This window comes from Capricornis sumatraensis, chromosome 9 (assembly GCF_032405125.1).
Source record: "Capricornis sumatraensis isolate serow.1 chromosome 9, serow.2, whole genome shotgun sequence".
Lineage (NCBI taxonomy): Eukaryota > Metazoa > Chordata > Mammalia > Artiodactyla > Bovidae > Capricornis > Capricornis sumatraensis.
Window position 1 is genome coordinate 14901906 of NC_091077.1, and position 26325 is coordinate 14928230.

General features: G+C 51.8%; 1 protein-coding gene and 1 non-coding gene across 2 annotated transcripts; one reads left to right on the forward strand and one right to left on the reverse strand.

Moving 5' to 3' along the window:
* Positions 1–9448: 9448 nt before the first annotated feature.
* LOC138086685 (U6 spliceosomal RNA) lies at positions 9449–9555 on the forward strand. Its single transcript, XR_011145399.1, has one exon. It is a non-coding gene; the product is annotated as a U6 spliceosomal RNA (small nuclear RNA).
* Positions 9556–13670: 4115 nt separating this feature from the next.
* Positions 13671–24870, reverse strand: CDC37 (cell division cycle 37, HSP90 cochaperone). The gene is made up of 8 exons (XM_068980094.1): positions 24691–24870; positions 18007–18288; positions 17551–17659; positions 17331–17446; positions 16862–16984; positions 16082–16264; positions 15920–15991; positions 13671–14233 (listed from the first exon to the last, which is right to left on the reverse strand). The coding sequence occupies exons 1-8, from the start codon at positions 24790–24792 to the stop codon at positions 14078–14080; spliced, it is 1143 nt and encodes a 380-aa protein (XP_068836195.1). The 5' UTR covers positions 24793–24870; the 3' UTR covers positions 13671–14077.
* Positions 24871–26325: the final 1455 nt, after the last annotated feature.

Consider the following 26325-nt stretch of genomic DNA (forward strand, 5'->3'; position numbering starts at 1 on the left):
GACAAGAGAATCATTTGCAGCTGGGGGAAAAAAGAAAAAAAAAAAGCAGAATTCTGTACTGGTACGGTGACATCTCCAGAGTGTCTGTATATTTCCTAACAGAGAATGAAATATTTAGAACATATAGAATAGGACTTTCCTGGTGATCCAGCGGTTAAGGCTCCCTGCCTTCACGGGTCCTGGTTTGTTCACTAGCCAGGGAACTAAGACCCCACATGCTGAGTGGCATGGCCAGAAAGAAAGTGTTAGGTAGTTAGAATAGGGAAAAGGAGTCCAGAATGGCGGTGGCTAAAAGATAAGGAAGAGAAAAGCACGCGAAAATAGAACCAAGGGAGGTCTGAGGACCGGAGTGAGGACTTCAGGGGGAACAAACAGCACTCCTGGCTGGCCCGATTTACACAGGGCAGGCCTGGGGGGTTGGGGGGACAGAAAAAGAGGAGCCAAAGGGCTGGGGGGCAGAGAGCCCCCCACCCCCACCCCACCCCCACTCCGCGCGTGCGCTGAGGCGCTCTTTGCTTCGGGACTTTGGGTCGACATGCCTTCGCGCCTGGAGGATGGATATTCCTGTTATTCTCTAAATAAAATAGAGCTGTAACACTGATCTGTCTAAGAGCTATAACACGATCTGTCCAAGACCCGAGAACTGTGACACGCTGACAGCTTTAACGTCCGTCACTCCAAATCTTTGTTGTGACGAAACAAAACCGAGGAGCATACGCTCGCCTGACAAAAGAAAAAGAATATATAGAATAAAAAGAATGTACTCTATTTTCTTGTGTTTGCTCAGCCCACCTATGGAAGAACTCAAGAGAAATATAGAAATATTGGTGAGTTCAAGGAAAAAATTTTCAGAAAATCTCAGGAAGGACTTCCCTGGGGGTCCAGTGATTAGGACTCTGTGCTTCCATTGCTGGGGGTGCGGATCAATCCCTGTGGAGAACTAGGATCCTACATGACCCGTGGTGCGGCAAAAACAAAACCAAAAAACCAACAGCAAAAATCAAAATGCAGAAAAGAAATCTCACGTTTCTCTCACACCCATCTTTGGTTCATCAGCAAAATCTCACCCCACTTGGTCCAGTCCCACCATCACTCTCCTGAACCAATGAAGTCGCTTCTATCAGGGTCTGAGGCTCCTCCCCCTGCCCCGCCCACCCCCACCTCAATCTGGCCTCCCTGCATGGTCCACAGTATTTGTGAGCATCTGAGCACAATCTCTTATCTTTTATAGATATGAGTGATCAGGCTCAGAGCCTGACTGTATGGGTTACAGCACTGTAACACCATTTAAATGCTAACCTGGCAGCTCAGATGGTAAAAAATCTGCCTGTCATGCAGGAAACCCGGGTTTGATCCCTGAGTCGGGAAGATCCCCTGGAGAAGGGGATGGCTACCCACTCCAGTATTCTGGCCTGGAAAATCCCGTGGACAGAGGAGCGTGGCGGGCTACAGTTCATGGGGTCGAAAAGAGTCGGACGTGACCGAGCGACTAACACTTTCACTTTAAATGCTAAGGATCTCTTATGCAAAGGTGAGAGCACTGACTGGGGCGGAGGGGGTCCTAGAGGTTTGGAATGAGAATATTGGGCAGACACAGATGGGCCAGAGAGGGGAACTTCCCTGGCGGTCCAGTGGTTAAAACTTCAAACTCCCAGTGCAGATGGCAAAGTTTCAATCTGGTTGGGGAACTGAGATCCTGCATGCCGCACAAGGCAGCCAAAAAATTAAAATAAAATAAAAGATGAGCCTGAGAACATTGACCCATCAATACCCTTGTCTGAGGGCGTTGGCCCTTCCATGTGTGATACGGTGACATAAGAAGAAATATATATTGATCTTCATCCCTAATTCCTGGCACAGAACTTCGACAACTCTTGAAACTTCCTGAGCGAAAGAGGTGATAGCATCGTGATTCACTGAAGCATTTGGCTTTAGTCGCTGGCTCAGAGCTCCTAAAACCTTTCCAATATCTTGACTGATAGAGGTGAAAAGAACATCTTTTGTGTTTCATAATAAACCTGTGCAACCATACCTAAGTTTATGCTAATGAGGTGACATAGCTAAATCTGGAGATGATCATGCTCAGTGAAGTAAGTCAGATAGAAAAAGACAGATATATGATATCCCTCATATGTGTGCTGTGCTTAGTCGCTCAGTCGTGTCCAGCTCTTTGTGACCCCCATGGGCTGTAGCCCGCTAGGTTCCTCTGCCCATGGGGAGTCTCCAGGCAAGAATACTGGAGTAGGTTGCCATGCTCTCCTCCAGGGGATCTTCCCAACCCAGGGACTGAACCTAGGTCTCCCTCATTGCAGGGATATTCTTTACCATCTGAGCCACAGGGAAGCCCTTGGAAAATATGTGGAATATAGTTGGAATCTTAAAAAAAAAAAGAAGGAGAAAGATACAAACGAACATATTTACAAAACAGAAACAGACTCACTGACTTAAGAGAAGGAATTTATGGTTCTAAGGGGAAGTGTTGAGGGGAGGGATAGACTGGGTGTTTGAAAATGATATGTACACACTGCTATATTGAAAACAGCACAGGCTCAGTAGCTGTGGCTCATGGACTTAGTTGTTCTGCAGCACAAGGAATCTTCCCTGCCAGGGACTGAACCCGTGTCCCCTGCATTGGTAGGTGGGTTCTTAACCCCTGGACCACCAGGGAAATCCTAAAATTTAAAAAAAAATTTTTTTTAAAGAAAACTTTGGGGCCTCCATGGTGGTCCAGTGGTTAAGACTCTACACTCCCAAATGCACAAGCCACAATTAAAGATGTCACATTCCTTGACAAAGATCCTGCATGCAGCAACTAAGACCTGGCACAGCCAAGAAAATAAATATTTTACAACAGAAGAAGAAGAAAGAAAATTTTCATGAGCTTCACGATAGGCCCTGGAGAAGGAAATGGCAACCCATTCCAGTATTCTTGCCTGGGAAATCCTATGGACAGAGGAGCTTGGGGGCTACAGTCCACGGGGTCACAAAGAGTCAGACATGACTGAGTGACTAACACACACTGTAGGCCCAGTGTTTAAATGAAAAAAACAACAAACCAAATACCCAGGCCCAGAACCCTCAGCCCTCCCAGAAGCTACTCATTCTGAATCTGCAAGCCTGTTTTCCTGTCTCCTTCACCAGCTACATTTGCTTAGCAGCCTTTATGAGAGTCTACTTCACTGGAACTTTGAGCACTGATTTTTAAGGCCTGACTTCCGTTCTAGAATGTCAGCTCCACAAAAGAGTGGGATCTGCGTGGTTCCCCACGGTGTCCTCAGGACCTGTAATGGTGCCTGGCACCCTTAGGTGCCAAGAAGCTGGTGGAGTGAATGATCTCCAGAGACATCTAGGCCCTGGGCGACTGTCCTGCCCCACTCGGGAAGAGCTGGCCATGGCCTTCCACCTGGACTTCCTCTTTGCCACTAGCATCGCGCAATAGCAGGAAATGGAGTGGGCCAGATTCTTCAACAGCCAGCCCCAGCGTGATGAGATGGGGTGGCCTCTGCTGGGCCCAGAGGCCAGACCAACAGGAATTGTCAGCTGGGGTGATTAATAACATCAATGAAAGTGAAAATGTTAGCTCTCCAGCTGTGCCTGACTCTTTGCAACCCCATGGACTGTAGCCCACCAGGCTCCACTGTCTATAGGATTTCCCAGGCAAGAATGCTGGAGTGGGTTGCCATTTCCTTTGCCAGGGGATCTTCCTGACCCAAGGGGTCAAACCTGGGTCTCCTGCATTGCAAGGAGACTCTTTACTATCTGAGTCACCAGGGAAGCCCAATAACAATAATAGTAATAAACCCAGTCATAACAATAAACTCTAATAATAGTTTGCATTTTCCCAGCCTGGATGCCAGTTGGGCCCAGGCCTAGGTGCTAAGAATTTTTTGAGCTCTCTCAGATTTTTTTTTAATGTTTATTTATTTAATTTAATTTAATTTATTTGGCTGTGCCCAGTCTTAGTTGCCTCATGTGGTACCTAGTTCCCGAAAGTGTTAGTTGCTCAGTTGTGTCCCACTCTTTGTGACCCTATGGACTGTAGCCTGCCAGGCTACACTGTCCATGGGATTTCCCAGGCAAGAATACTGGAGTGGGTTGCCATTACCTTCTCCAGGGGATCTTCCCAACCCAGGCAGGCGGACTCTTTACAGTCACTAGAGAAGCTCTGTGACCAGGGACCAACCACAGATCCCCCACATTGGGAGTTTGGGGTCTTAGCCCCTGGACTTCCAGGGAAGTCCCTCAGGTTCTTTTAAAGTGGGACCAGCACACTGCTTGACAGCTGGAGAGAAAAGAGGCCACGGATGCCACTGGCAAAGCTCACAGGCAGCCCCTCATGCCTGTGACCTCTTTGCTGAACTCCTACATCACGGTGGGGGTCCAGACCCAACACAGAAGCTCTGGGTTACCCCACCAACTATGGGGTTTGCCTAGAAGTGAGGGGGAGTTCCCAGACCAGGGACTTTCCAGGCTAAACTTGAGACAACTAGTCACCCTGCCCCAGTGGGTTTTTTAGGAGGAAGCTAGAACGGGGGGATTCCCTAGACTCAGCGGTCTTATGGGACCTTCCTAGAGCTCCCACCAAGCCTGGGAAAAGTCAAGGGCTGGTAAATTAAAAACAAAAATCCCTTTGTGTCTTTTTGAATGGGAGGGTTCAGGGAACAGTCAGCCTCCTCCCCCAAATAACCTTGAGATGGGTTTAGAATCCCGCTAAGGAAACTCCACACCCTTCTCTGTGTATGTGTGAATACATGGCCTCTTAAACTTTCTCATGAGGAGCCACAGGCAAGTTCGTTTTGTGCTGGTTTCCAGAAGCAAGGGGGCTTCCCTGGTGACTCAGTGATAAAGAATCCACCTGCCAATACAGGGGATGTGGGAGCCGCGGGTCGGGAAGATCCCCTGGAGGGGGAAATGGCAACCCACTCCAGTTTTCTTGCCTGGGAAAATCCCAGGGGCAGAGGAGCCTAGTGGGCTACAGTCCATGGGGTCGCAGAGTCAGACAGGACTGAGCATGCACCCAAACAAGCAAAGACTTTAAAACAGAGCCAGGTGCAGACCAAGTGCTATTATCTTCTTTATTGCACAGAATTTCTTTGAGATCTTTCTTTGGCACTATGTGTAGATTTTCACCCCCGTGCTACGCAGCTTGTGGGCTCTTAGTCGTGCGTCACTGTTGTCACTTAGTCGCTGAGTCGTGTCTGACTGTTTTTTTGACCCCATGGACGATAGCACACCAGGCTCCTCTGTCCATGGAATTTCCCAGGCAAGAATACTGGAGTGCATTCCCATTGATCAGGGATCACGCCTGGCCCGTGGCAGTGAAAGCACTTCCTAACCACTGGACCAGCAGGGAATTTTCCAGAACTATTTTAGTATGAAATATTTCAGGCATCCAAAAGTTCAGTTCAGTTCAGTCGCTCAGTCGTATCCGACTCTGCAACCCCATGAACTGCAGCACGCCAGGTCTCTCTCTCCATCACCAACTCCAGGAGTCCACCCAAACCCATGTCCATTGTGTCGGTGATGCCATCCAACCATCTCATCCTCTGTTGTCCCCTTCTCCTGCCCACAATCTTTCCCAGCATCAGGGTCTTTTCAAATAAGTCAGCTCTCTGCATCAGGTGGCCAAAGTACTGGAGTTTCAGCTTTAGCATCATTCTTTCCAAAGAAATCCCAGGGCTGATCTCCTTCAGAATGGACTGGTTGGATCTCTTTGCAGTCCAAGGGACCCTCAAGAGTCTTCTCCAACACCGCAGTTCAAACGCATCAATTCTTTGGCGCTCAGCCTTCTTCACAGTCCAACTCTCACATCCATACATGACTACTGGAAAAACCATAGCCTTGACTAGACGGACCTTAGTTGGCAAAGTAATGTCTCTGCTTTCGAATATGCTATCTAGGCTTTAGCAATACGTGAACCGTGAACTTCCAGATGTTCAAGGTGGTTTTAGAAAAGGCAGAGGAGCCAGAGATCAAATTGCCAACATCTGCTGGATCATGGAAAAAGCAAAAGAGTTCCAGAAAAACATCTACTTCTGCTTTATTGACTATGCCAAAGCCTTTGACTGTGTGGATCACAATAAACTGTGGAAAATTCTGAAAGAGATGGGAAAACCAGACCACCTGACCTGCCTCTTGAGAAATCTGTATGCAGGTCAGGAAGCAACAGTTAGAACTGGACATGGAACAACAGACTGGTTCCAAACAGGAAAAGGAGTACGTCAAGGCTGTATATTGTCCCCCTGCTTATTTAACTTATATGCAGAGTACATCATGAGAAACGCTGGACTGGAAGAAACACAAGCTAGAATCACGATTGCCAAGAGAAATATCAATAACCTCAGATATGCAGATGACACCACTCTATGGCAGAAAGTGAAGAGGAACTCAAAAGCCTCTTGATGAAAGTGAAAGAGGAGAGTGAAAAAGTTGGCTTAAAGCTCAACATTCAGAAAACGCAGATCATGGCATCCGGTCCCATCACTTCATGGGAAAAAGATGGGGAAACAGTGGAAACAGTGTCAGACTTTATTTTGGGGGGCTCCAAAATCACTGCAGATGGTGACTGCAGCCATGAAATTAAAAGACGCTTGCTCCTTGGAAGAAAAGTTATGACCAACCTAGATAGCATATTCAAAAGCAGAGACATTACTTTGCAACAGAAGAAGCCGCCGCAATGAGAAGTCCGTGTACCACAACTAGAGAAAATAAATAAGTGAAATGTTTTTAAAGTTTTAGAAAAGAAAAGGAAAGGAAATCCCTGAGACTTCCCTAGTGGTCTAGTGGCTAAGACTCCATGCTCCTAACGCAGGGGCCCTAGTTCAATCCGGGTCAGGGAACTAGGTCCCCCATGCTGCAACTACAAATCCCACATGCCACAACCAAGACCAGACACAGCCAAATAAAGAAATAATTTTTATTTTTTAAATCAGCAAGAAATGGTGTTGGTGAAATGGACAAAGGTGGTGAAATGGACAAAGGTGGTGAAATGGACAAAGGTGGCCAAAAGGTACAAGCTTCCAGTTATAAAATAACTAAGCCCTGTGGATGTACTGCACAGTGTGATGATTAATAATACTGCATTGTATATTTGAAAGTTGCTACCCTGAATATTCATTGGAAGGACTGATGCTGAAGCTGAAACTCCAATACTTTGGTCACCTGATGCAAAGAGCTGACTCACTGGAAAAGACCCTGATGCTGGGAAAGATTGAGGGCAAGAGAAGTAGGCAACCGAGGATGAGATGGTTGGATGGGGTCACTGACTCAATGGACATGAATTTGAGCAAACTCCAGGGGGACGGTGAAAGACAGGGAAGCCTGGCGTGCTGCAATCCATGGGGTCGAAAAGAGTCAGACAGGACTGAGCTACCAAACAGCAACAAGAAGAAGATGGAAGATCTTAAAAGTTCTCATCACAAGAAAAAAAATGGGTATCTCTGTATGGTGACGGATGTGAACTGGATTTATAGTGGTGATCACTTCACAAGGTATACAGACGTCAAATCCTTATGTTGTTCCTGAAACTAACATAAATGTTCTGTATCGATTATATCTCAGTTTTCTAAAACTTAAAAAAAAAAAATTGTATTCAATCCACTCAGGTCAAAAAACAGAACAGCATCAAGCCCATGGTGGGTCTGAGAGTTCCACTCTCTGTTTTCATTCCTGGAGGGAAGTGGATGTTTCCCCTTCCACCCTCTAAAGCAATGAGGAAGGGTTGCTTTTCATTTCATCAGTACATACCTCTTGAGCACCTACTGTATGCTCGGCCCAATTCTAGGTCCTGGGAACAGAGTAGAGAGTAGATAAAATTCCCTGCACGTTTAGGTGGGACAACAGCCAAGAATGAGGATAAACAAGTAAAAATACATAGCGTAGCAGATGGTGACATGTTATGGAAGAAGCAAAGCAAGGAAGGAGACGATGTCATTGGAGGTCTGGGGGTTCTAGATCCATCTTTCTGATCGTGGGAGCTGAGGTGGAGCCACATGGATGTCAGGGCAGGGTGTACCAGGCAGGGGGAAGAGCTGAGGCCAAGGTCTGGAGGAGACACTGTCCTTGGACTTGATGTAATTCCTATCTGTCTGTTGGGCCCCCTAACTTGCTTGTTCATTGGAGTTCCTGTTCATGAATTTCATCCATCTAGGTGTGAATCACTCTCTTTAGCATCACTGCTCTATCACGCAGTGTTGTACACATTGGTGTTTAAGTGCATGAGCTCAGTCACGTCCAACTCTTTTGTAACCCCATGAACTGTGGCCCACTAGACTGCTCTGTCCATGGAATGTTCCAGGCCAGAATACTGGAGTGGGTTGCCATTTCCTCCTCCAGGGGATGTTCCCGACCCAGGGATCCAACCCTCGTCTCCTGCATTGGCAGGGGGATTCTTTACCACTGAGCCACCAGGGAAGCCCCATTATACACTTTAATAGGCCATGGATAGTTGTGTGAGTTCCAATTTTGTGTTTTCAATGGCTCCGGGAAACAAGCTGATCCTGCTCTTCTTTTCCTTTCAATGTTTTTTAAAAATTATTTTAGATAATTATTTTTAAATAAGTAATTCATTCACAAATTTCTAAATCAAAAAGGCACAAAATGGGTTTGAGGACAAGTCCCCACTCTGCTTCCAGGCTCCTGACATCCAACTCATTACTGAATTCAAAACTTGCTTATGGTTTAATGGTTCCTCAAAAATGATTAACATGTGATCCAGCAATTGCACTTCTGGGTGTATATAACAAAGAAAGCAGGAACTCAGAAAGATATTTGTACATCCATGTTTTTATTCATTTATTTATTTATTTTTACTTTACAGTATTGTATTGGTTTTGCCATACATTGACATGAATCTGCCATGTTTTTTTAAAAAAATATTTGTTTGACTGTGTTGGGGTCTCAGTTGTGGCATGGGGGACCTAGTTCCCTGGCAAGGGATTGAACCCAGGCCCCCTGTGTTGGAAACTCGGAGTCTCAGTCCCTGGACCACCAGGGAAGTCCCTGCACGTCCAGAGTTCATAGCAGCATTATTCACAGCGGCCAAGAAGTGGACGCAACCCAAGTGTCCATCAGCGGATGAATGGATGGACATACTGTGATGTATTCTACAATGGAATATTATAAAGCCTTTTAAAAAAAGAGAGGGAGAGACCTTCTGACACACACTGCTCCATGGATGAATCTTGAAAACTCTATGTTGAGTGAAATAAGCCAGGCACGAAGTTACAGATATTTCAGGAGTGAGGAGTTAAATGTTTAACGGGTACAGAATTTCTCATACTTAACACCACTGAACTGTACCCCCTCAAAGTAGTTAAAATGAGGATTTCCCTAGTGGTCCAGTGGTTGAGACTCTTTGCTCCCACTGAGTAGGGGGCTGCAGTTTCCATCCCTGAGTAGGAAAGTAAGATCTCGCATGCCGCGTGGCGTGGCCAAAAAAAAGATTAGCAAGCTCACTTCAGCAGCATGTACACTAAAATTGGAAAGATAGAGAGAAGATTAGCCTGGCCCCTGCAGAAAGGTGATATGCAAATGCCTGAATCATTCTATGTTTAAAAAAAAAAAAGAGAAAAAAAAGATAGGGAGATGAGCCTAGTGGATTCCAGGTAATCACAAAAGTCCTTAAGGACTGCCTGTGGCTCAGTGGCAATTAACCTGCTTGCCAATGCAGGAGACGTGGGCTCAATCCCTGATCCAGGGTGATTCCCTCATACCGTGGAGCAAGTAAGCCCATGCACGACAATTACTGAGCACATCTACTGAGCCCACGTGCTACAGCTACGGAAACCTGTGTGACTAGAGCCTGTGCTCCACAAAAAGAGATGCCCGGGCACCACAACTAGAGAGTAGCCCCCACTTGCCACAACTAGAAAAAGGCCTCACAGCAATGAAGACCCAGCACAACCAAAAATAAATAAGTAAATAAAAATAAAAACCATACATATTTTTTTTTAAAAAAAAGGTCTTACAAATGAAACAGGAAAGCAGAAAAAGAGGTCAGAGTGACATGGTTGATGTCATCTTTGTCATTTTTTTTTTTTGAGGGGGGTAGGAATTTGTTTACTTGGTTGCACTGGGTCTTAGTTGCAGCATATGAGATCTTTACTTGTGGCATGTGGGATCTAATTCTCTGACCAGGAATCGAACCTGAGCCCCTCTGCATTAGCAGCTCGGAGCCTTAGCCACTGGACAGCCAGGGAAGGCCCCATCTTTGCCATCTTTGAAGATGGAAGGAGGTAGCTGTGAGCCAAAGAATGGAGGCAGCCCCTAGAATTTGGAAACAGAGGAAATGGATCCTACCCAGAACATCCAGAAGGATCACAGCCTTGCTAGTGCCTAGATTTCAGCACAAAGAGACCCACGTCAGATTTCTGACCTGTGCAAGTAATCTGTTTGTGATGAAGCCACTAAATGTGGTGATTTGTTACAGCGGCTCCAGAAAGTGAATCCACTCTGTTGGTCTCCTACCCCACTCACATCATCACACTTTAAAATATATATATTTATTTATTTTTGGTTGCACTGGGTTTTCGTGTTGCGAGTGGACTTTCCCTATTTGTGGCGATCCAGGGCTACTCTTCCGTTGCAGCGGGTGGGCTTCCCATTGAAGTGGCTTCTCCTGTGGCAGAGCCCGGGCCCTGGGTGCAGGGGCTCAGTAGCTGTGGCGCACAGGATTAGTTGCTCCTCTGCTTGTGGGATATTCCTGGATCAGGAATTGAACTGGTGACCCCTGCGTTGGCAAGCAGATTCTTATCCACTGTTGTTGTTTAGTCGCTAAGTCATGTCGGATTTTTGTGACCTCATGGAATGTAGCCCGCCAGGCTCCTCTGTCCATGAGATTTCCCAGGCAAGGATACTGGAATGGGTTGCCATTTCTTTCTCCAGAGGATCTTCCTGACCCAGGAATTGAACTCAGGTCTTCTGCTTGGCAGGCGAATTCTTTACCACTGAGCCACCTGGGAAGCCTTCTTATCTGCTGTACCACTAGGGAAGTCCCCATCATTACACTTTGTTTAGTGAAACATTTGGGTGGGATTCTGTTTGCCGCTAAGACTCCGCCAATCCTGCTTCTGGGAGCTTACTCTTTAGGTAGGATGCCTGCCCTTGTGAGCAATGGTACAGGAGGGTACTCCTCTCTGCGTTGCTTGTAGAAGTAAACGAACAAACCGGCAAGCGTTAATTCAAAAAAACTGTTGGTGAAATAAATGCTGAGATGAGCACAGACTACCAGAGTAGAAAGAATGAGGAAGTGCCGATGGACTGATAAGAAAAGATCTGCGGGGTCACAGGTTCAGTGAAAAAAGGAAGATGCGTCACTGACTGCAGTGTGTTCTGCTTTGTGTAGAAAGGAACGGAAGGGATAAGATTACATTTGATCTTACAAAGAAAAACCCTGGAAGAAGTCACAAGACACCAGAGACAATGGGTTTCCGTGGTTGGGGGCAGGGAACCGGGTTTTTTTGTTTTTGCGTGTGGCTGTGCTGGGTCCTTGTTGCTGGGTGGACTTTCCTCTAGTTGCAGCAAGCAAGGGGCTGCTCTCCAGTTGTGCTGCCTGGGCTTCTCTTGCTGCAGAGCACAGCCTCGAGGTGTACTGGCTTCAGCAGTTTCAGCACCTGGGCTCCGTAGCTGCGGTTCCCAGGTTCTAGAGCACAGGCCCAGTAGTTGTGGTGCATGGGCTTAGCTGCTCCACGTCGTGCCTGGTCCATCTTCCTGGATCAGGGATTGAACCCTAGTCTCCTGCATTAGCAGGCATTCTTTACCACTGAGCCACAAAGGAAATGGGGCATCTAGGATCTTGGTTCCCCAACCAGAGATGGGACCTACACCCTCTGCAGTGTAGGCCCCGAGTCTTTAAGAACTGGACTGCCAGGAAAGACCCTTTACTGTGTATCTCAATATCATTTGATGTTTTAAATGTTAAACAGTGCTAGGGTGAGGTACATGTGACATGAAAGCAAAGAGGTCACAAACTCAGTAATCAAGATAAATATTTTAATGTAATATTTTCCAAAAACACCATTAATGTGAAAAAAAAAATCCATGATCAACAAAATATTGAAATTTTAAGTCAAGGATCAGTAACAGCAGTGCTGAGTTGTACTGGAGGCCGAGGTGAAAGGAAATACCAGAAATACAGATTCTACCTCTGAAAGTTTTCGTGGTAAAGAATTAAAAAGTTCACAATTTTGAAATGATCTCAGATAAACGGGGTTTAGGAGGGTCTCCCCAATCCTCCACCTGCCATTTTTAAATACTTTAAAAATCTTTATTTTTCAGCCATGTATGTGGCGTATGGAATTTTAGTTCCCAGACCAGGAACTGAATTCGTCCCGTTTCCCACCCCCGCCACCCCCCGCCCCAACTGGCAGCACGGAGTCCTAACCATTGGACCACCAGGGAAGTCTGCCTTTTTAATCTCTATGAAAAGCATTGGGCAACACCACTTATTTGCAGTTCACTATTGCCCTCTGGTGGCAATCACCTTGGGCACAAAGACATTCACTGAGGGCCAGAATCTGAGGGTTGCTGGGATCATTTTAGGATGAAGACTCTGTGTCCGGGTGGTGCTCACAGCATAAAAGAGACAGCAATACACAGGCTGGCAAAGCCAGGCAGGTGAAGAAGCAACATGGCTGGATGTGAGGGATGACTCAGAAGGCGGGTCAAGGAAACTTCCGCGAGGAGGTACCAGAGCTCTGGCCAGGCTGAGAAGCACTGGCCAGGTGGTGGTGTCCCCCAGAAGAGGCGGCTAGTGGGCTTCAGCTGGATTCTCGATTACCTCATGTCTTAAAACCTGTGTCCTTGTTTATGATGTTATTCTTTAAGTCTTTCCTGGGGCCCAAATATTACTTTGTAGAGGAAGACTGCAGGGAAGGGTGTTCAGGGTGAGGGACAGGGACATGCCAGGGCCCAGATCTTGAGCATCCACCAGGTGCTATGCGCACCTGCTCATCATCTCTCACTCACTCATCACAACCCTGGGAAGAAGGCACGAACATTTCTATCACTATACAGAGATGAGTGCTGAGGCTGATTAAGCTGTTCAAGGTCACACTGACAGAGAAGCTTAAAGTGCTCAAAGAGCAGAGAGGAGGGAGTTGGCGAGAGGGGCAGTGGGAGGCCACGAGGTGATGAGGGCAGGGAGGGGACCAGGCAGATGGTACAGGCCCCGGTGAGCTGCAAGAACTTAGGCTTCTGCTCTGGGGCAGGATGTGCTGGGACTCGTGTTCACAGGCGCTCCCTGTCTGCCTGTTGGGGTCCTGTGAAGGTGGAAGAGACAGGAGGCTGGGGACAGGGGTCTAGGCCAGAGGTGATGGGTCCTGGACCAGGGTGGAGAATGAAGGGCAGTGGACAGACTCAAGATCAATCTGGGAGGCAGAGCTGGTCCCGTGGAAGGTGAGACACAGCGGAGGGCGATGCTCCCAAATGGATGATGGGAGGGGCTCAGGGGAATGGGATGAGCCAGAGACTTCACGGGGGTGGGGTGAGAGCTCTGATCCAAAGGTGACCTGAGGAAGGGTTTCAGGTGATGGAAGAGCCTGGAGTGTGGATGGGGGACACAGACCATTTGCTGGAGGGCAAAGCCAGGGGTGTCATGGGCCCAACCGCCAACACTCACAGGTCCCTTCCCACCCCCCAGAGAAGAGCTGTGCCCACAGCCCTCGTGATGCCCCACAGAGCAGCTGAAATCCTTTATTGGAAGATAATTGTTGTTTACCATATAGAAGACTTGACGCGGGCAAACAGTGAAAACAGAGCCCACAGTGACTGGAGCAGGCCCCTTGGCTGGGGAGCCACCCCCGGCCCATGGACCAACCTGGCAACCTCTGCCCCTCCCTGGATCCCCGGGTCTTTGGCTTAATGCTGATGGGGGGCTGCAGGCAGTGAAGCCCCTTTGACTCAAAGCAAAGACTTGGATGAGGGCTGGGGGAGAGGGGGGCGATGGAAGGGGCATAGGGGGCCCCTCCGGGCTAGGTGGGGGAGCAGCAAAAGCGGAGGAAGCCCGGACCTGGGGAGATGGCATCTATTTTTGTTTTCTGAAAAGGGGCGCACGGGGGCCTGCGGCAGCCGGGGCAGGTCACGCGCTGACATCCTTCTCGTCGCCTGACTTGGAGGTGGCTTCCAGCAAGGGCTCCCCAGTACCCGCCTCCTCCCCCTCCTTAGCCTCGCTGGACTTGGAGTTGGGGACCCAGAGGCCTGAGTCGATGCAGCGCTGCATGTGGTACTTCGCGTCCTGTGGGGAGAAGGGTGGGTGGGTGAGGCTGGGCTGCCGCCTGGTGGTGGCACCCCCGTCCCCTGCGCATCCCCAAGCCCGCTTTCTGCTCTTTCTACATCAGAGCTGTCTGGGAGGAGGGTAAACTGTAATCTTTGTCTGCAATCTGTGCTATCCAACATGGCAGCTACCAGACGTGGGTGCCTACTGAGTACTTCGAATGTGATTGGTGCAAGGCAAGGACAGAGCTTGAAATTTTACTTCATTTATTTTTTAATACATTTATTTGGCTGACCTGAGTCTTAGTTGTGGCATGTGGGATCCAGTTCCCTCACCGGGGATCAAACCTGGGCTCCCTGTACTGGGAGCGTGGAGTCTTAGCCACTGGATCACCAGGGAAGTCCCTGAATTTTACGTAACTTTAATTCAAAGTTAACTTCCCAGGTGGAACTAGTGGTAAAGAAGTGAAGCGAAAGCTGCTCAGTCACGTGTGACTCTTTGCGACCCCATGGACTATATAATCCACGGAATTCTCCAGGCCAGAATACCAGAGTGGGTAGCCGTTCCCTTCTCCAGGGGATCTTCCCCGCCCAGGGATGGAACCCAGGTCTCCTGCACTGCAGGCAGATTCTTTACTGTCTGAGCCACCTGGGAATCCGAGTGGTCAAGAACCTGCCTGCCAATGCAGAAGACGTGAGAACCGGTTCAATTCACAGGTCGGAAAGATCCCCTGGAGGAGGAAATGGCAACCCACTCCAGTATTATTCCCTGGAGGATCCCATGAACAGAGGAGCTTGGCAGGCTACAGTCCCTGGGGTCACAGAGTCAGACGTGACTGAAGCAACTTAGCACGAACAACTCAAATTTTAAAAGTGTAGGTCTAGAACAAGGGTCAGCAAACTTTAAAAAAATAAAAATAAAAAGCCAGACAGCAAATATTTTTGGCTTGAAGGCCCTGTAGTCCCTGTCAAAACCTCTCATTCCATCACACCTCAATATGGCTGCAGCACAAAATCAGCTACAGACAAGATGAAAATAAACCAGCCTGGCTGCTGCGGTTCCAGCAAAATTTTATTTACAGACGGGCAGTGAACCTTTGAGCCAGACTCTCTGAAGACCCTTGGTCTACACGTTTATCCCCATAGAAGCTTTTAGAAACCCTGAGCTGGTCTAGAAACTAGATCCATTTTACAGAGGAGGGAACCAGTGTGGCCAACCAGTGAGCCAAGCAGCAGGAAGGGGCTTAAACAGAGGTTTATTAAGACTCAGGGTACTTATCCACCAGCGCGGTTACTGCTCCAAAGAGCTGAGGTTCACCAGCACCAACCACATACTTGGCCCTGCTTACGGATTTTGTGAGTTAGTATGTTTTTTGAGAGATACTGGTTTGATGGGGTCACTGAGACTGTGGAGCGGGCCGCTCTGAGGTGCTGGCAAAGGAGGAGTCAGCTGGGTGAGCTCATAAACAGCCCACAGGGACAGGGACACTCAATCTAGATGATGGGCACATAGCAGCTGCTCAACAAAAGTGAGAGAGCGTGGGGCATGAAGCCTGGCTGTCTTGTGTGCCGGCCACATGGTGACAAAACCTCCCTCTTTTGAGAAGCCCAGGAGGGGCACTGCCAGCAGCAACGTGGTCAGCAGGGCTGGAGGAGGTGGGGGAGACACACTGCCTGACCAGGTGGGCTTGGGTGTGTGGTTACTCACGGTGGGGTCCATCTTGCTGATGGCGTCTTGGAGCATCTGCACATCCTTCGCGTCAAAGCATTTCTGAAGTTCCTGTGGGTGCAGGGGGCAGGGTCAGGGCCTGGGTCCCAGGGATCCTGCTGACAGCCCACCTGCCACCTGCCAGGGTCTGGGGAGCCTCACCTCAGGAAGGGACTCGTAGACCTCGACAGGGTCCAGGCCGCCGGGGCCAAGCCGCTTCCTGCGCTCCTCTTCCTCGTATTCCTTCATGGCCTTCTCAATGCGCAGCTTGGCACGGCCCCGCACGCGGTCTTTGAAAGCTTCCAGCTCGTCATTGAAGCCCTCCATGTACTGGCGGTCGGCAGTCTGCAGGGGAGGGACTGTGTTCACCAGGGGAGACTTGGGAGCCCAGGACCCTCCCAGTGCAGGTCCTCAGGGCGCCCCAGGGCTCCCCACAGCTGGTCCTAAACTAAATCACAGGTACTCTGAGGCTCAGGCCTCTCCTCTGCTCTGTCTAGCCTCCTCTGTCTTCTCTGAGCTCAGCCTTATACCCCTGTACTTACAATCATCTGACTGAACGTCCCCTTATACTGCAGACTCGTGGCACCCAACTCCTCCACATCCTCCTGTGGAGTCTCGAAGGCACCTCAAACTCAACCCAGCTGCCCTTAATCATCCTCCGGTCTGCCCTGAATCTCCCCTAGCTCTGCTCTTCAGGTGTTCAGGTAAGAAACCCACAGGCACTCATGACTCCAGCCCTCACCTAGGCTGGGATTTTCAGCACGTGCTGCCAGCTTAGATTTCCAAATCTCCACTGGAGCCACCCACTACCCAGCTCTTCCACGGACTAATCCTCTGCTGACGGATGAGATTCTGATCACAGAGGCTTGAGTCCGAGTGGATCCGTGTCTGCCTCCCCCAGTGGCCCGCAGGCTGGATCCCTGAGGAGGACCACCTCCCTACCTTGATCTTGGTGAAGAACTGCCGGAAGCAGGCACGGGGGTCCACCTTGAGGCTCTTGGCCAGCTCCAGGATGAACTGCATGACGATGGTCTGGTGAGCCACCTGCTCCATGAGGGCACATTTCTGCCAAGGGAGGACAGCGTCACAGGAGTGGCAGGCTCCTGTCCCCAGCCCCCACTGTGTGAAAACACAACTTGCACTTAAATCTTATCCGTGGCTTACTTGGACGCTGGTCTTAATATTTAACTTCAATGTAAAATTAACGCCCTTTTCCCCCTAAGAGATAACGGTATGGCTTCCTGTATTAGACTCCAGACAGTGTTTAAAAATGCATTCTTTTTCCCTTCATGCCTACTGTAATTTTCTGAACAAACATGAATGATGAAGAGAATTTTAAAAATATGAGAAAAAAAAGGCAGAGCCTTTTGGGCCCTCCCAACCCCCCCCACTCAGCACTGTCTGCACACACCTCCTCCACCTCTAGGTCAATGCACCAGATGACCAGGTAGTTGGCTGTCTCCTCACACACCAGGTGGACGTTGTCTGACAGGTACTTCTGGCTGTCGTCCCAGCGGCGCAGCATGCCTACCAGAAGGTGATGGTGAGGTGCTCCAGCCCCCCGGACGCAGAGGGCCAGCCCTACCTCACGCGCACCACCCACCTGGAGCCCACGCCTGGGCCCAACTCACCGAAGTGTTTGATCTGTTTCTCATACTTTTCCACGAAGGTTTTGTGTTTCTGCTCCCTCACCTCTTCCGACTCCTCCTCTGCCTGCTCAGGCTTGGTGTTGACCATGCTCTGTGGTGAGGCGAGAAGGGGAGTGGGCTGGGGCGAGGCTGCGGCCGTGGGGCGCCTCGAACGTGGCCGGGCCGGCCGCGGCCGCAACGCCCATCCCATCCACAGCGGAGGCGGTGACGGCGCCGTGCACATCAGTGTGGCGTGGGCGTGGCAGGTGTGGCCTCGGACTGGGGCCTTCGGGCAGATCAGAGGGAGGGGTACTGGTGGGGTGCCTCACCGGCCAGGCCCCCCACCTGCTCTCTTCCCCTCCGGCACTACCCCCCTTTCCGCCAGCATCCATCCATTCCTGGACCTGCGCAGTGCTCCCTGCCCCTGCCCGCTGCCCGTCAGGCCCAGGCCCCGCCAACCTTGCTGAAGCCATCCTTGCTGAGCGTGTCCACGTTCCAGGGCATGCTCTTCTCCTTCTTGCGCATCTCCTCCAGCTTTTGCTCCCAGCTCCGCTCCTCCTTGCGCAGCTGCTGCGCCTCAGCCTGCAGCCGCTCCAGCTCGGCCTTGCCGCCCTCGCCCTCGGCCACCTCCAGCTCCTTCAGCTTCCGCTGGCACTCGGCCACCTTGCGCTTGCACTCGCGGCAGCCCCTGTCCAGCTCCTCCTTCTCTTTCTGGAACTGCTCCATGCGCTCCACCCGGGCCTGAGGGTTGGGCATGGCCCGTCACTCTGGGGAAGAGCCTGGCCCTGTCCCCGGCCCCGGGCTCTCTAGTCGCACCTGGGATGACCCCAGAGAAGGTCCACACCGACCTCCACGCACTGGATGCCCGGCTCCCGCTCTCACCCCTAAGGTAGGCCTGAGCCAGGGCGGGTGCCTTCTCTGCACTGAAGCTTCTATGGCTGCCGTCCCCCGCGGTCCAGTGAATAAGAATTCGCCTTCCAACGCAGGGGAAAGTGGTTTGATCCCTAGTTGGGGAACTAAGATCCCACATGCCTTGGGGCAACTAAGCCGGGGTCACAACTAAAGAGCCTGTGTACTGCAATACACAGAATCAAAGATCTTGCGGCACAAAGATCTTGAGTGCCACAACTAAGACTCAATGCAGCCAAGTATATAAATAAATGTTAAAAAAAAAAAAAAAAGAACCTTCTATGACTCCTACCTCACTCGGAGCAAAAGCCTAAGTCCTCCCCGGAGCCCATAAAGCCAAGCACAACCTGTCCGGTCTCCTCCACAGCCTCGTCTCCTCCCGCTCACCCCCTCCCTCCAGCCACACTGGCTGCCTCACCTTTTCCCGAACTCACTTCAAGCCTCAGGGCCTTTGCACTGCCTCTGTGTTCCCTTGGCCTGGAATGCTCTCTCTTCAGAACCATCCCACCTCCCCAGACCCTGCATCTTCATCATCTTCAAATGTCTCTTAGAGGAATTCCCTGGTGGTCCAGTGATTAAGGCTCTGAGGCTCCACTGCTGGGGACCAGGGTTCAATCCCTGGATGGGGAACTGAGATCCTGCAAGTCACGCAGTGCACTCAAAAAAAATGTCCCTTCCAGATGAGGCCTTCCTTGATACTGCTGAGGGTCACGACCGCCCCCTCTCCCGCTCTGCCTGATCTTCCTCCTCAGCACTTGTCACCTGACAACATTCTGTGACAGTTCTCTCTCCTGTTTTGGGTGCTGTCCACCTCCAAGGAGACTGGCTCCACAAAGGTGGGGATCTGATCACTCTTGTGACTCTAGAGCCAGGAACCTGGTGCACAGCAGCGACTTAAGACTTGTTGGATGTAATAATCACACGCTGGAAGAAGGCCTCCCCCCTCCCCAGGGTCTCAGGCTCCCCTCCTGCCTGGGGCACCCTCAGTAACACTCAGGCACCCTACTCTGGCCACATGGCCCTCCAGCCACTGCTGTCTCGGTGTCTTACAGGCACCACCAGCTCTGTGCCCAAGACTCTGTCCCCAACTCAACCCCCTACCTGAGCTCCCCCAAACCTATTTTTCTGCTGTGTCCTCCCTCAGGGAAGACCCTCGCCCCTGCCTCCTGCCCCCAGCTGAGGCCTGTTGTGAGTCATTCCCTCCCTCTCTGCCACCAAATCACCACACTTTTCCTTTCCAGTCGTCCCTCTAATGTGCTCCACCCCACGGGCTGCACCTGGATCCGCAGGGCCCACTCAGCTATCTCCAGGCCAGCACGCCTCTGGAGCCCAGCGTGGGGCAGACCCACCAGACTCCTGTATACCCCCATCCTAGACGGTGCTCCTCAGAACTCTTCTGCTGAACCCCAAGCTCAGTGACGGCACGTCAGCTCAGCTTCCTCATCCAGACCCCTCAATGGATCACAGGGCTCTGTCACTGTCCACCCCTGCCCCAGTTCCCCATCACCTCCCCCAGCTCCCTGCAATGTCTGCTCAACCCAGAGCCACAGCCTGAACACTGAGAGGTGCCATCACCATCCCCCCACTCCAGGCTCAGAAGCTGCCAGAGGAGTCCTGGAAACGCACCCATCTGACCACAGCCCTCCCTGTTCAGAAGGGACCCCAAATTCCTGCCCCAAGCTGCCCAGACGGCACCAATGTTCCTTGAGGGGCTGGGTCTCAGACCAACGCCGGCCCTCGTGGCTCCCCAAACGGACCAGCTCTGTCCTGCCTCTTAGCCTCTGCACATGCTGTTCCTCCTTGTTGGAACTCCCCTTGCTCCATCTGCTTTGTCCATAAGTCTCAGCTTCAATAAAGCCTTCCCCAAGTGCGAGACCCCTAGAGTCATTGAACCCCAAAGGCCCCTCGGTGGTCATCACGTGACACGATGAGACGCTGATGGAAAGCCTTGAGACCCCAAACCGAAGGTCATACCCCACGGCCACCACATAATGGCCGGGAGTCTCTGGGCCAATCCCCAAACCTCAGTTTCCTCATCTGTCAGAGGCAGAAAACAGTGCCAACCTCACGAGCTTGCACTGGAAGACACAAAAGAGGCTGTCCAGCCAGAGCTGTGCTGGACGTGCAGTCAGCCCATTACCACACTGGCTGCTGTCATCACTGTCTGTCCAACAGGACCGTCTCCCTTTCTGGGGATGGTACTGGGGCTCAAACAAGAACGTGCACTTCAAGTGCTTAGCTCGATACCCGGTACATGCCTGGTAACTGGGAGCAGTTGCTACTGCATCAGAGCACCCAGCTCCACACCTACTGGCAGTGTGACCTTAGCAAAGTCGCTTACACCTCCCCCTGCCTTGGTGTCCCCCTCTATGAAATGGGTGTGCTAAATCGCTTCGGTCGTGTCCGACTTCTCGTGACCCTATGGACTGCAGCCCGCCAGGCTCCTCTGGATTGCCATTTCCTTCTCCAGGGGATCTTCCACAACCAGGGATTGAACCCGCAACTCTGGTGTCTCCTGCACTGGCAGGCGGGTTCTTTACCACCAGCGCCACCTGGGAAGCCCTATGAAATGGGGCCTCACAGGGTGGTTGTGAGAATTAAATGAGTTACCTCAAGGAAACCGCTTGCAACATCCTGTCCTCACCACCGCCATGGCCACGGTCACCAGAATGGTTTGCTAACTTACTTCTGTGCTTTACTCGAGCTTGCATCTCCAGGCTCCAGCACAGGCCAGGCACTCATGGGTGAGAACCGGGAGACCCGAGCCCTTCTCTCACACCCCACTGGACTGACATGGCCAATCATGAGCCTCACTTTTCCCATTTGGTTAAGGGGTGGACAAGACCCTTAAGGCCTTGCAGCCGCTGTTGCCTCCCTTTTTTCAGGACAGGCCTGTGTCCTTCTGAAACCTTCCCCCTGCCTTGAGAGGGGTTATTGGCATCACCGCTGGCCTCAGGGGACAGCAGGAACCTACCACACTGCTGGTGTCTGCTGGGTGGCCATCAAAATCCTCCAGCATCCTCTGAGCAGCCGCCAGGGAGGCCAAAGCTAAATAAAGGCCTCGTGGAGCTGCTGGGGGTGGCAGCCTGCCCGACCTGGGCTTTACACCTCCGGGAGAGGCTGTCAGGCTGGGCAGGGCAGAAAGCTCAGTGGTGAGAAGGGGCCACAGGCGTCCCTGTTCCCTGCCTTACACAGAGACGGGGGGACCCAAGGCTCACAGAACCTGGATGCCGCCTGGCTCACTGAAAGGAGCCACAAGAAACCAGGGTTGGCAGCTGTTTCTGGCCAAGGGAGCCAGGGAGCTGGAATTGGGAAGACTCACTTGTCCCCTTCTGGAGCCTTGGGATTAGTTTTTATTTTTTACCATGAGCATGAATTATCCAAGCAATGATGATGACAGGAGCTAAAGTTTCCAAAAAGCTTATTATGTTCCAGTGCTCTCCTGCAAGCAGTACACATGTTAAAATTCATAAGGTGGCTCTCACAAGCCTATTGGGTGGGTACTATTAAGACTGCCAACTGGGGAAACTGAGGCACACAGCGATCAAAACTCACTTCCGGGGACCTCCCTGGTGGTTCAGTGGCTAAGACTCTGTGCTCTCAATGCAAGGGGCCCCAGTTCGATCTCCGGTCAGAGAACTATTAATAGATTCCACATGCTGCCACTAAAGATCTGGCACACTATAACTAAGACCCTGTGCGGTCAAATTAATTAAAAAAAAAAAAAAAAAAAAAAAACCCTCACTGGATCACAGCAAGTCAGTGATATGCAGAAGAACCAGGATATGAACCCAGTCGGGCAGGCCTGCGCTCACAAGGGTACCAGGCTACCTTTTGGCTAATCCCCTCTTCCACTCTTGGTATTGCTTACTCTTTCCTCCCAGGCCCCGAGCCAAGTTCTTTCCAGATCTAATCTCATTTCATTTTCATGACAGTCTCATGGAGGCGGAGGGCTCACTCCCCCAAAGCAGTGATGGTCCTGTGGCAGGGCTGGAGCCCAGGCTGCCAGTCACTGGCAGCTGAACCTTGTGCTGGAGACACCAGGCTCCCTGCCTCCACTCATCTCCACGACAGCCCTGGGTCCTCAGCGGTTGGACAGGGAAAGGTTTTGCACCAGGAGCGAATAGGGTGTGGTGAGAGGAGGACGCTGTATGAGAGCGGGCATGGCCTCCCAAACCAGCAGGACCAAACCTGGTGATAGAGATCAACTTCGTGACAAGAATAGGTGTTCCCGAGAATGGGCTTTAGAGCTTTGCGGAGAGCTTCAATATTTCATCATAAAATGTCAAATACTAGAACTTTCTTTTTCCACTCCAGTGGCTTGCCCACCAGGTACACTAGCCAGGTGAAAGGGTTAGTCGCTCAATCGTATCCGACTCTTTGCAACCCCATGGACTGTAGTCCGCCGGGCTTCTCTGTCCATGGGATTCTCCCTCCAGGCAAGAATACTGGAGTGGTCACTATTCCCTACTCCAGGAGATATTCCCCACCCAGGGATTGAACCTGGGTCTCCTGCACTGCAGGCAGATTCTTTACCATCTGAGCCACCAGGGAAGCCCTAGCCAGGAGGCTGCTGCTTTAAGTAATGGGTTGGACCCAGAACCGGGACTAGATGTAGGCACGGATACTGTGTCTCAGCAGGATGAGGAAGGGCGCTTCTAGGTGTTTCTGGATAAACAACTGCAAGCTGATACATGGGAAGACAGAATGAGGCTTTCCTAACTGGAAAGTTCTAGAAGGTATATTCCATAAGTGTGAGAGCAGAGCAGCCCCTGGAATGTGGGTGTAGGAGCTCTGAGTTGGTGGAGCAAGAAGTTAGCACACAAGGTCTCAGGAGAGCCATTCTGTTGGCCTGTGAGCACAGCTGAGCGGCTGCGGGGGGCGGGCGGGGTTGTTGCAGGTTGTCGAAAGAACATACAGACTTGGGATTCTGGGGGTCTGTATTTGGGGGAAAACAGATAAAAGAAGGGGCGGTGAATCTGGAATCAGGATGGGCGGGTTCCTTGTAACAGCAGGGTCACTGTGGATGTCTGAGAATAGCACACCAAGTTTGGGTCAGAAGGGAGATGGGGTGGATTTGGGTCCTGGACTTGGGTTTGAATGTGGCATTCTGAAGCTGGCAAAGGTTCCCACTGGAAGTCTGTCTTGGGAGTGGGCGGGGACTGGGTGTGAGGTACCAAGGAGGGGCAGGGGTTCTGGCTGGGCAGGAAGCCACGTGGGTAGGGTTTCCTGATGTAATGGGAAATTGGGTCTAACAGTACCAGAGGCTAAAGGAGAGCCTCCGGAATTGGAGGCTCCATCAGGGTGGAGGTGGTGGTTCATTCTGAACAGGACCCAGGTTTCAAAATTCCAGGCCTAGATGAGACTGAGGGCCTTGGGGGGAGGGGGTACCAATCTTTGTTCTAGGGGAGGGTTCCTGGGTGTGGGTTGGAGTCCCAAGCCAGGAATAGAAATCTCAGGGGAAGACAGAATTATTTTATTCAGAGGAGTAAGACTTCTGGATCTGAACCATAAGGATCCAGAAAAGCAGGTCGCAGAACAGACTTAAACTATTGGGAACTCTAGGGTTTTGGAGGACTTCCAGACGGGGCCAGTGGTAAAGAGCCTGCCTGCCAATGCAGGAGACATAAAAGACGCGGGTTCGACCCCTGGATCGAGAAGATCCCGTGGAAAAGGAAATGCCAACCGACTCCAGTATTCTTGCCTGGAGAATCGCACGGACAGAGAAGCCTGGCGGGCTACAGTCCATGGGGTCACAGAGTTGGACACGACTGAAGCGACTGAGCACAGGGGTTAGGAGGGGCCATGGAACAGCCAAGATCTTAACTGGGTACCCGACTAGGTTCAGGATCCAGATTCTGAGGTAGAAATCTGGGTGTAAATGGAAGATCCCAAGCAGGATTGGGAGGCACGTCAAGAGCTTGTCTTGGCAGTCTAAACTCTAAAAAGATACCGTACAGGTCAACCTGGCGTTTCAAGAAGAAACTGGAAGCGCGGGGCGGTGGGGGTGGGGGTGGGGGGGCGGCGCCGGCATCGCGGCCAAGGAACTCAGGGGTCCCGGCAATGCTATGGCCCCGGAATTGAATCGAAGAACCCTAGGCTATTCGGAAAGTTCAGGCTGTAGGGGGCAATCCCAGGTATCAATGGCTGGGGCCCCCCAGGCAGTATCAGGGGGTCAGAACTCTGAAGCGGAGTCCCGGGAGTGGGGGAAGGGGCTGGGCGCGCGAGCTCTACCTGGTGCCGCCAGCGGAAGAGGCTAGCGGTGTCGATGTTGGGGTGCGTCTCGTCTTCATCATCAGACACCTCGATGTGGTCCCACACGCTGTAGTCCACCATCTTGCCTCGGGGCCCAGACCTCCAGGGTTCTGGTAGCGGTGGCGGCGACGGCGGCGGCAGCAGCGGCAGCGCTGAGACTCAGCCCGCGGAGCCCCGCCCCTTCCGCTTCCGCCCTGACGCTCACACACCCGCCCTCGCGTGACGTCACATCCTTAGTAACCTCAGCAGCGGCACTGGCGACCAAGTTCTTAAAGAGCCCTGCGCACGTGTTCCGGCTCTCGGGAGTCCGCTGAGACCTCATCCCATCCGGCTTCCGGCCTCCACTAGGCCCCTCCTGGGGACTTACGGGTGGGTTCTCCAACCTCGAGCCCCCCTCATCTCCCGCTACCCCACGGTGGGCGTTTACGGCAGCCTTGGGAGAGGGGGCAGTTGGCGAGACTGAAAAAGAGGATTGTCCTCTTAGCCACGCCACAGTGACGTCAGCCTGAGCCTACTACTGGGGCTCGGCCTCGGCGAAAAGACCTCGCTCCCGTCTTTTGTGAAGAGGGACTTAACTTTGTCCTGGAGATGGTGCCTGATGGGAAAGGACCTTCCCAGTACAAGGGGTACAAGGCCCTGCTCTAGGAGGGTCTAAGTGAAGGAAGGTTGTGGCCCTGCCCTCGAGGAGTCGAGATGGGGGCGATGTGGCCCTGCCTTGAGAACTGGTGTTTCCCTGGCTCGGACCACAGCTTCCCCTCTTGCCTCCCCCATCTTCTGCCACTCCTTAGCGGGGATTCGCGCATACACGCCCCCTCTGGAATCACCCGACCGCACTTAACGGGCCTCAGGAGCTTGTCTACGGCGGCTCCCCATGCGTCCGCTGGGTGTCGCTAGTGTCTAACTAGCGGCCAGTGCGGGTGCCCCGCGCCAGGTTGGGGGAGGGGTGGAAGAGCTTGGAAGTGCGCACGCAGGGGGTCTTTCTCCGTCGAGGTACTCTGGGACTCCTCGCAGTCCCTCCCTCTTTCGTCTGGGATCCCCTTCCTGGTTCCAGACTCTAAGAACTCCATTACACTGAGCTTGGGCGACCGCAGCCACACATTTTCATGTATCCCTACCCACACTTTGATACCGGGATAAAAGGCTGCGTTGCAGCCTAGGGCCAGGATTATCTCAGATTAAAGGGCGCAGGGCGGGGGACAGGGAGAATGGGTAGAGATTCAGCCACTTGAGTGAAGGGCGCCTCTTCCAGACTCCCCCCAACCAAGCAGGCGTTTGGGGGGGCGCTGGAGAGGAAGGAGTAAAGGTCTTTAAATGGGTGGGGTGTGGGGGATTCCCCGGCCCCGGGAAGGGGTGGGGCCATCCGGACAAAAGCGCCCGCCCGCCGCTGCCCCTCCCCCTCACGGTCCATTCAAATCCGCGAGTAGGCGGGCGGGGGCGGGGGAGTCCCCCTTTCCTCCTCCTCCAACCCTGGCAGTTCAGCATCACAGCGGCCGTCAAGGCCCGGGTACGCGCGCGCACGGACCTACATCCCAGCGGGGCTCCCGATCTCACACATACACACACACACACACACACACACACACACCCCGGCAAACAAAGGGTCTGGACACCCCG